The sequence below is a fragment of the Atta colombica genome, unplaced genomic scaffold (genome assembly GCF_001594045.1).
Source record: "Atta colombica isolate Treedump-2 unplaced genomic scaffold, Acol1.0 scaffold1, whole genome shotgun sequence".
Taxonomy (NCBI): domain Eukaryota; kingdom Metazoa; phylum Arthropoda; class Insecta; order Hymenoptera; family Formicidae; genus Atta; species Atta colombica.
In genome coordinates, this window is record NW_017259183.1 from 2605810 (window position 1) to 2616708 (window position 10899).

Here is a 10899-nt window from a genome sequence, read left to right on the forward strand (position 1 = left end):
ATAATATTAAAATAATTTTATATATATGCTATTGAACTCGAATATGTCTGAAAATAAATTAATGTAACCGAAGCTAATAAATAACTTTTGATTACAACTGAAACAATACAAAAATAATTATAAATTAAAAAACATTTATGTATGTTTACCTTGACCTAAATAAAGCATATAAGATGTAATACTAAAAGATAAGTAACAGTAAAGTCCATCGAATAAAGTACGGCAGAAAAATCCATCAAAAATGGAACGAATAAAAAATGAATTAAATATACTTCTATCTTAATAATTTTATATTTAGAATAATTAGAGGCATCACATTATGTAAAAATATTATTTTATTTTAAATAATGACGATAATTTGTAAATAATCTTAAAAAATTCATTCTTTCAAATATTAATTTTATCTTTATTTGCAACTTCTCAACTATAGACAACTTTTATATAAAATTTTTTTTTTTTAATTCATTTTTCAAGAGATATTTAAGATCATCATTTAAAATGGACCTTATATATTTATAAAATTAAATATATATATTTGAATATATTATGTACATGGTTGTTGGGTAAACATTTGTTTATACGCACCATACGCGGTATTAATGGAAAAATAATTGTTTATAAATCAATTATGGTATATTAAAATCGGTATATCACGAAAACTGTTATTAATTAGATTTACATCGAACTATCTACATAATGAATTAACATTGGAGTTTTATATTTAAAGTAAATAAAGATTTTATTAATAGATATAATGTTTGATTAGACAAACAATAAACTCAAGAATGAACATTTTACAAACTCCGAAATATGATAAAAAAGTATTTATCTGCAATTTGATAACGAGTTTTAGAATAATAATTTCATATATCAATATAAAGGAAAGATCTTATCTAAATCCTATTAATTATCCTAATTTATATCTTCTATCTTTACACACTCGTTACTCGCTGGTGAGCGTGTGGCTTATCCAAGACGGGAAAAAGGGAAGATCGTTAAAGAATGAAATCTGATTCTACTTCTTTCATTAATACTAATATTAAGAATATTAAGAATAATATTATTACGCAAAAAAAAGAATAATTTATTGTGAAATTACGAGAAATCAAAAGACTACTCTATTTAGTAATGAAGTATAAACTTTCACGCCTTTCACACTTTTACATGTACTATTTCTCAATGTATTTCCTAGAAAATATCATAGAAAGTTGTAAACCTTTCTATTTGTTATAAACGTTATTAGCCATTCACGTTTTAAATGTAAAGTAAAGTAAGTACTCCTTGCAATTTGCGATAGAATTCTTTTTCCCATTTTCAATTTACAATTATTGTAAAATAATTAAGTTGCACGTATTTATCTTTTTTATTTTCTTTTTTCTATAGAAAATAATAAGTGTTCAGAATGCTTGCAACAAATCACAAATAAATCCAAGAATAAATGTAATATAATAAATCTAATTTGTGTAAGATAAATTATAGATCGCGAAACAGAGGATGTGATGTGTAAGTTTTAGCGCTTTATCGCAAAAAGTATATACAATAGCTGATAAATAGAAGTGATTAATAGTATTCAGTGATTGGGCGTTAACATTTCATAGCAATTCTCGCAATGATAAGACAAAGATACTACGTCATGTAATATATATATATATATATATACATATATATATATATATATACATACGAGCAACGCGTGCGAATTAATCAGCGAGATTAAACGAAACGACGAACCTAGCTCATGTCGATGCGACGTCTTCACCTTACTGCCATCCCAGAAATTCGTTAACTCCATGGGATCGAAGCTGCATCTCTCACGCTCGCGCCGCAAATCCGTATTTACCGTCACCGTCATTATTAGTTGATTATAGGAAAATGTCACACCAGAGCATCTGCCAGTAACGACTGTTGTTGGCGCGAACTACTGACTCTCCCACGCGATCACTGGCGATCACGTCGCGCTTACAATTGATAACAAACCCACCACTGACTTAACCGTTTACCGTGCCTAACTGTTAGAGTGACGGCTACTGGCAGGCCACTCACCACTGAAGCAAATACAGCAGTGCGACTCTCTGTCGTTCTCCTGTCAGATGTCGACGCTTTTGATGAATGTATCCAAAACGGAGAACGCATGCGCGAAACAACTTGACTAACATCGCCATCTGAACTTCCCTCTTCTCATTTCTTATTCATTTTCCGTGCTCTCTCTCTCTCTCTCTCTCTCTCTCTCTCTCTAACTTATTGCATTATTAAATATAAATGTTAACGATATAGTCAAGTTAAAATTTCAGAGCTGATAATGTAATATTTTATAGATACATGTGTATATAGTTTGTGTAACATGTGTTTCTTTTTAAATTTTAATTTCAAATATAAATAGGTATTTAAGTGATATAAGTCGACACAATCATTCTGTCTTCGTTATTCATGAAATGCAAAGAAAGTTAGAATGACATATATACATATATATATGTATCAATTGGTGTAAATGGAAGATATCTTGAAGTAATGCTGTATGAGAAAGAGATAAATTTAAATAGAGTTACTGAGCAATTTATTACTTAAGATTCTTCTTTTTTGAAGAAAATTCTAAACTGACGATATATTGATGCAATAATAAGTTGGAGCGAAACAAATATAGTTTTACTCCAACTTATTACATCGGTTCTTCACTAATTCAGGTTCAGAACTTTCTTCGAAAAAGAACAGGTCTCGCGTGTGTATTTTTCATCTTGTCGTTGTTGTACAAAATCAGTTGTATTATTGTATCGTTATACGATACAAGGATTCGCAGAATGTCTTTACTAGTTCGAAGATGCAAATTCGATAGTTGCTGGTATTCGACGCTCGTAAATAGGCTAAAGCTTCATGAGTTACATGCTTGGTCGTTAACTAACCTGTTTTGGACTTCGAGTAGTTTTTGCAATACATACGCGAAACTAAATATTTTAGATGACAAAACTAAAAAGTTTTTGGATTATCTCACGAATGAGTACAGAAACAAGTCCTGGCAAAGTAATAACTTTATCGATTTTGTCGATTTAAATGCTTCCGGTAGTTTATTTAATGAAAGAGTACAACTTGTGGAAAATATTCAAAATTTGCATGACTTAGGTAAATGGAATATGTTCAGTACGGCATTTGACATTATTTATTATAGTTTACAATGAAAATTTCTTTTTACAGGGCAACAAGATGTAGAGATAAAAAAATTAGCGGAAGAAGAAACAATGTTGTACAAAGAACAATTAAATGAACTTGATGAAAGATTATTGCACATGATACTGACAAACATGTACAAAGATTTTTACAGTAACATCATTATTGAAATAACGGCAGGTGTTGGTGGTCAGGAAGCAATGTTGTTCGTTAAAGACTTGTATGATATGTACATAGGTTATGTCAAATATTTAGATTTGGATCATGAAGTGATCGACATAGAGACGACTGATAATAAGGGTATTAGACATATCAGTATTATGATATCTGGCGATCAAATCGACAAGTTTCAACATGAGGGTGGTGTACACAGAGTACAACGGGTACCAGCTACAGAAAAATTAGGCCGAGTACATACCAGTACTGCCTCAGTGGCTATTCTGCCAGTGCCATCAGAAATACAGATTATGATTAATAAGAATGATCTAAAAATAGAGACAAAAAGATCATCTGGTGCAGGTGGTCAACATGTGAACACTACAGACTCTGCAGTGAGGATAACACATTTGCCAAGCGGGTTAAGCGTTACCTGTCAAGTACATAGGTCACAAGGTAAGAATAAAAAAATAGCGATGGACAAACTGAGGAGTATCCTGTATGAACAGCAATTGAATAAGCAAACATCGTTCACAAGTAAATTACGGCAAAAGCAAATGGGAATGGGATTCAGGAATGAGAAAATCAGGACATATAATTATAATCAGAATCGTGTGACTGACCATAGGCTAGGCCAAAATGGGACTTTCAACTTGATAGAATTTATGCAAGGTGGAGTAGCTCTAGAGGAATTGGAGGACAGATTATATAATCACATGCGGATAGAAACCCTGTTAGAAGTAATAAAAAAACTGGAGTCACAATCGAAGTAATCCATTCTAACATTATCATTTTGATATAAAAGATTGTATATAAGATTTGTTTTACATAGGCATTGTACAGAACACATAATCAAATATATGTAATATATGTAGTAATATATACTAACACATTCTCATTTATTTGATCGAGATATCATTCCTCTCATTTGATAAGACAGACTAATTTAATTTTATATATGATACATACACACACACACACACACACACACACACACACACACACACACACACACACACACACACACACACGCGCGCGCGCGCGCACGCACGCACGCATTCGCCGAATTTGCTGATAAACATATGGAATTTTGTATTTATTTTTTGTCTTAATTGTGATGTAAAACAACTTTACTTATTTCATTAAATACAAAAGTACAAATACAGTAATATACAAAATTCATATGTTAATAATTTCATCTTCATATCGGTGCTTTTTCTTAATCCTTAAGAACCATGGAAAAGATCCTCGTCATTGATGTACACATATTTCTTTCTATATTTGGATTCCATATATTTTATCTTCGTTCAGGCCTAAGCAGATTGCACACACATGATATCGCTATCTGAAGAGGCTTCAATATGCAGCACAATAACGATCCCATGAAAAGAGTTCTATTATTTCTTCATTTAAATAATCTAAACTTATCTAAATTTTTAAATAGGGACTTTTGTACTTGTGCAGATATGCAAATTCTGAAGCAGTCACTTATCAGATATTAATTCCACTATCTTTTCTTATTTCTTCATTTAGGAAATTTATTTTCTCATCCTTTTCATTTTCTAGTTAAACAGAAATATTTATATTATATTTCTATTTATTATGTTTCTAAATCAAACTTGTCCAATTTAAGCTTCGGAGCCAAAACGCAAAAAGATTCAATGTGGGTAAGATTTCGGAGACTATACCTTGATCAAAAAGTTCTCGGAATTACCACCAGGTGATGCTCTGAGACAGCTGATTTGAATTCTGTTTTTTTGGTTAGGTTCCCACATCTATCATTGACATTCCCACCAAATTTTATCACCATAGCTTGACATTTGTAAAAGTTACGCCGTCTTGAGTACATCTACCTCTGCACGTATTTTCGATTTTTTACAGTTTTAAAAATGGAGTTGAATTTGCAACAACGAGTTTGTATTAAATTTTGCGTTAAAAATGGATTCAATGGTGTGAAAACCTTGGAAATGTTGGGAAACTGTCTCGGCAGTGATATTCTAAAGAAAATAGCCATTTATGAGTGGCATGAAAAAAACCATTACAGGGAATGCGTTTTACACACAGCCGAAAGGAGATAATGGAAAAATCGAAGACGGCTCTAATGGCTATACCGACAATAGAGTTCCAGAAATGTTTCGAGAGCTGGATCAAGCGCTGACATAAGTGCGTTGCAGTCGATGGGAAGTACTTTGAAGGGGACAATATCACTTTTGATGAATAAAACTTGTATTTTGAATTTTCTGAATTCCGGGAACTTTTTGATCAACTATACTTTTTAATATAGTGTTGATATACAACACAACTGAATAACATTTGTCAATATTTTACAGTCTTCGAAATCTTACGTTGAATTTTTTGCGTCGATGGCTTTACGTTTTTAGTTCAAATTGGACAGATTTGTTCTGAAAATTAATTTGCAAAAATAAAATAAAAAATTAATGTAATACCTCTCAGGTCTGATTTCATATCATCTTCTTTCTTTGAATTAATGTTCATAATACGCATATCCATTTCTTGACCTTTTTCCAAACGCAGTCGCTTCGTAGATCCCTTTAATATAAAAAAATGTCAAAATTCAATATTTATGTATAATGCAAATAATGCACTTTTTTAAATTGATCAAGTATAGAGATTAATATAAAGGTCATTACCTTGTATGATCTGTTATCTCTTCGCCCACCTTCACCTTCATCTTCACTATCACTATATTCATTCTCATGTTGTATTCTCTTATCTAAATCACGTTGAGGCAATCTTTCATCAAGATTCATCTTCTCTTCAATTTCTGAATCTTCAATAACGGCACCATCTTCTGGTATTGCCTGAACTTGTACGCCAGGTGCATGAGGTAGCATTCTCAGGTTTTCAAATAACCTTGTTCTATAATAAAAATCAATGACGAATTAGTTTGTTAGTATTAGAGGAAAACCCCTTATTATGAGATAGCGGCGTTTCTAAAATAAATGCTATCTATTGGTTTCACCATGAATTTATTGCTCTTAGATTGAGAACTATTTAATGGAAAATTCATTATTAGATCATGTCTGTAGTCATTGTAAAAAAAGATTTTAGAATTTGAATATCTTCAAGTTTCATTGAGCCTTTAAAACTTATTTATCATTTAAAAATTTTGGCAATAAATTCTTCATATAGTGATAGAGTAAGGTTATACTAATAGAAAAATATATGTTGAATTGTTTAATTACAGAAGTTAGAATTGATAATCATAAAATCATATAAGGCATGGAAATCGTAATATGAGATATAGAGTATTTCTGATATGAAATAATCTATGCTCCTATGTCATATCCTATGAAAATCATTGCTAAAGTATAAATGTTATTGTACAATAATAAAAAGACAACTGGAATGAACATTGAGTGTCTATTTCTGAGATACTTGGTTCCAATTATCTGAAGACAAATTCTGAATATAATCCATTACATTCTTATTTTTCGCTTATATTGGCTGTTTGTTTATATTTTAGAAACATTAAATAAAGTTTTTTAATTGCAATACTGATGTACTTTGCGTTTTATTATCGATTTCTCGGAGCATCTCGTATTAGAAGAATTTTTTGACTTTGCGATTTGCTCACTTTTTATTTCTTTAATTAAAAAAAAAAATAGAATTTGAATTAAATTTTACATAACATCATCTTAAAGTTTATTAAATTTCCTTCAAAATAACCTATTATTTTTTTAATTCTCCATACGCGATATCTCATAATGGGGTCCTTTCCTCTACATATAAAAACAAATTACACATAGAAATGAAAATCAGAACTTACTTAATTTTATCGAGATATTCGGAAGTGTTTTGATTTGTCATATTTGAAGGACTAATATGCAATTTAAAGTCAGGGCCAAAATATTCAAAGTAATCGTTATATGGAAGCTCGTTAGCGATTTCACATCCGAGAGCCACTGATGTTTCATATGTCCAACATCTGGAGACATTTCTGATAGTATAACCACCACCTCCCACCATCAAAAAAGGTAAATTATATCTTTTCACAAACTCTACGCATTTACCATGGCCTCTCACAGTTAAATTAAAGCATCCCAATCGATCACCTATATAATGATTGATATTTGCATTGAAAATTATGTAATTTTATTTTTGTGACATAATTTCTCTTTTAAAAAAAAATCTTACCTGTTAATGAGTCTGCTCCACATTGTAAAACAACAGCAGAAGGTTGAAATGTCTCCATCACTTTAGAGATGATAGGAACGAATATCGATTCATAACTTTCATCATCCATACCATCCCTTAAAGGTATATTAACTGCGTAGTACTTTCCCTGTTAGTAATGACAAAGAGAAACTATATATATTAGTAATGCGTTAATATTTCAGATAAGTAATACTATAGAGACTATATTATTACAATATTTTAATAACTTTTTTTTACCTTTCCTGCTCCCATATCGCGAAGATCTCCTGTTCCAGGGAAATACTCGCCATATTTATGAAATGATACCGTCATTACTCTATCTGTTGTATAAAAAGCTTCCTCTACACCATCGCCATGATGAACGTCAATATCGATATATAAAACTCTCTGATGGTATTTTAGCAATTCTAAGATCCCAAGTACAATATCATTTACATAGCAAAAACCAGAAGCTTCGCTCTTCTTTGCATGATGTAAGCCACCACCCCAATTGATACAAATTTCTGAGGCTTGCTTGTTGAGTTTAACAGCAGCAGCTACAGATCCACCAGCTGATAATTGACAAAATTCGTATAAACCATCGAAAACAGGGCAGTCTTCTCCTACGTTAACTGTCCCACAAAGAAAAAAATATCAAAATGTTTCAAAAAACATCATTTCAATCATTATTATTCAACAATAATGTCTTACATCGTTGCATTTGTTTATTGTATTCTCCCATATTGTCTGGTCGTATTGATCTCAAAAATCTGATGTAGTCATCGCTATGAAATTTTGTCATTTCTTCTGCTGTAGCTTTATGAGGTCGCTAGACAATAAAATGTAAATACATTATAATAACCACAATAAATAAATATATTTTGATAGAAAACTATAAACAAGTAAAAAGATGAATACATAAATGGAAGATAATTATAAAAATGTATTTACGTATATTTCCATCTTTCTATAAAGACCATAATTCAAGAGTAAATTATGTGTCATCCGTATACGATGTGGCTTCATAGGATGTCCTTGACCATAATAATAATTTCCAATATCACCTGGTTAAATTGAAAACATGCTTAAATAAATCAAAACAATATATAAAGTCTCAAATTTTTCATTTATCATTAATAGATGTGTTTTAGTGAAGACTATAGTATACCGGAATATATTTGAGAATCTTTCGCCACTTTCTATAAAAACTATATTACTTTCCATTATGTTGATTAAATTATCAATTCAATACAGAAAATATTTTTGAGAATATGTAAAATATATTGGAAAAATAATTATATTATCATAGTTTATTGTAATTACACTTGGATATACAGATACATAATAGCTATGTAACCAAGAACGGCTGACGCTACAGTCGCGCGATAGCACGGTCGAGAGTCTGTTGACTTAACCATGCGAAAATCATATTATCAAACATAATGAACATGCAAATCTCAGTTTACGGCGCCGAGACAATCGTGCTTCTTACTATCTGTCATCTATCAAGCGAAAAAGAGGCTGATTAGTGACCAAATGTCAAGTGAGATAAAATAGAGGTGTATAAACGTGAGAAGTGCAACATATTTCGACAAGGTTCCAAGGTATATTTCTGTGGTTTTAGAAAGCTCTTTTAGTACTTACTATCATAGTAATAACAGACGCGCTTCTTGAATGGCTGCATGGCCATTTCTACGGATTCTGCTTTCGTTAAAATCGGATGAAACTGGATGAAACACTTGGTACGAAATTAAACGAAGACCATGGGTAGTGGCTTATACTCACAACTATATTCCAATATACATGTCGTTCAAATCCGCCAGAACTCGCTTTCATTCGCTTCAATTCGCTTGCATCATGAGACCGAGAGGGGAACTAAACTCTGCCTCTCCTCTCCCTCTTCACCCCACAAAGATGCGTCCCAGTTCCAGTGACATCTGGTGGTCTATTTTCTGTTCCTGCACTAAACTGTTCTAGAACTCTCTTTCTCGCTTTAAACAAATATCAAATGTACATCTATCTCACTTTGAAGCGGGGAGCACACTCTTGCATAACGCATAACACGTAATGCATAAGAAATTGAACCAATCAAAGTTTCCTTCCTTTCCATGAAATAAAGAATTATGATTGTTTGAATTTCTTCAAATTCAAAAGTGTACTAGAAAACAGACCTGTCTTGGGTTAAAACTAAAAGAGGCTTCACTCAATAAAAGAAACAGGAAACAGAGAATGGAGAATAAGAATTTCAACCTATCAGAAATCATATATTGTGGAATACACAGTTTCCGATAGGTTGAAATTCTTATTCTCTGTTCTTAGTTCTTTTTATTGTGCAGAGTCACTAAATAGTCTAAATAGTCACGTGACTACATGACAAAATAGCGCTAAATTCAAATCGTGCTCTCGAAGAAATATTTTGGAGTGCTTCTCACTTTTGAAAGATTAAAAATAAAGATGAAAGATTAAATATAATTAAAAAATTATTGGCATTTATCATCAATATCAATATGTATTACTATTAGATTAGGGAAAATGTTCCTTAACAAGTAAAAAAACTTTTAGCAATCTATAGCAGCACATATACTATTTTTAAAAAAAATTGATATTTACGCCACTTGATAAAGCAATGCTTCAGCTTTAAGAATCTGTATTTTTAATTATAATATTTAATTAATAATATTTTAATTATAATAGTTAATTATAATACAATGATTTTTAATGGAGTTACGAGTAATAAAGTCAGAATGTTTGTCTTTACTTAATCCGCGAGTAACTCAGGAACAAAAAAATCATAGAAACATTTTTACAAAATAATTTTGTAGAGAAAGCTTTAAGCTTTCACGATAGAAGAATCGAAAATTTGCTCAAATTTTTTTTGGACATGCTACAGAATAATACCTACAAAGTAAAAAGAAAATTTTTTTTCAGTTCGTAGTTTTTTTATATACATATAAAACTATATACCATAAAAATTAAACTCACATAAATTCAAAAAATATATAGCAACTATTCAAAAGTAGAGAGCTTAAAACTTTTTTAAATTTAAATTTTTATCATTTTTAACGAAAATATTTGATGAGGAAAGGTCTTTTTTTATCAACTTGTGAAAAGATTTTCCCTAACTCAATATGAATATTATAATATTATATTAATATTAATAAATGAATATAAGTACATTTAAAAAAAGGAGAAATAAAAAAAACTATAATTGAGATTATTATAGGCCGCAGAATTCTTAGAATTTTCAGGAGTATACGCAGAGTGGAAAGATGGCAAACAGCCAAAAAAGCTGGAAAACAGGACAGAACATGTATGTAAATATGTAAAAAGTGAAGGGAATAGTGAGATATTTAGAGGCATAATTGAGGTTTAAGTAAAGTTCAGTCTTCTCTTGAAAAGTTGTCATTTTGATACGAAAACGTTCTT

The 10899-nt window shown here is 30.8% G+C and overlaps 3 protein-coding genes across 4 annotated transcripts in view; 1 reads left to right on the forward strand and 2 right to left on the reverse strand.

The window, feature by feature from the left end:
• LOC108691274 (probable peroxisomal acyl-coenzyme A oxidase 1) overlaps positions 1-2050 on the reverse strand; it is a 19724-nt gene extending 17674 nt beyond the window's left edge. The window contains exon 1 of the mRNA XM_018198982.1: positions 1732-2050. Coding sequence (XP_018054471.1) covers positions 1732-1852 — 121 coding nt within the window. The 5' untranslated portion in view covers positions 1853-2050. The remainder of the gene's footprint in view (positions 1-1731) is intronic.
• A 377-nt stretch (positions 2051-2427) lies between these two features.
• Positions 2428-4155, forward strand: LOC108686759 (peptide chain release factor 1-like, mitochondrial). Its single transcript, XM_018192251.1, is given in 4 exon segments — positions 2428-2443; positions 2682-2776; positions 2778-3114; positions 3187-4155. Coding segments are annotated over 4 exon segments (1350 nt in total). The 3' UTR covers positions 4089-4155.
• Positions 4156-4348: 193 nt separating this feature from the next.
• LOC108690238 (histone deacetylase Rpd3-like) lies at positions 4349-9369 on the reverse strand. 2 transcript variants are annotated; one of them, XM_018197545.1, is made up of 10 exons: positions 9259-9369; positions 9118-9174; positions 8425-8537; positions 8185-8302; positions 7732-8105; positions 7474-7621; positions 7106-7391; positions 5967-6195; positions 5763-5865; positions 4349-4877 (listed from the first exon to the last, which is right to left on the reverse strand). In XM_018197545.1, the coding sequence occupies exons 2-10, from the start codon at positions 9161-9163 to the stop codon at positions 4807-4809; spliced, it is 1488 nt and encodes a 495-aa protein (XP_018053034.1). In that variant the 5' UTR covers positions 9164-9174; positions 9259-9369; the 3' UTR covers positions 4349-4806. The 2 variants fall into 2 exon arrangements, with proteins under 2 accessions (XP_018053034.1, XP_018052952.1); XM_018197463.1 differs by having other exon boundaries at positions 9118-9368.
• Between the last annotated feature and the right edge of the window lie 1530 nt (positions 9370-10899).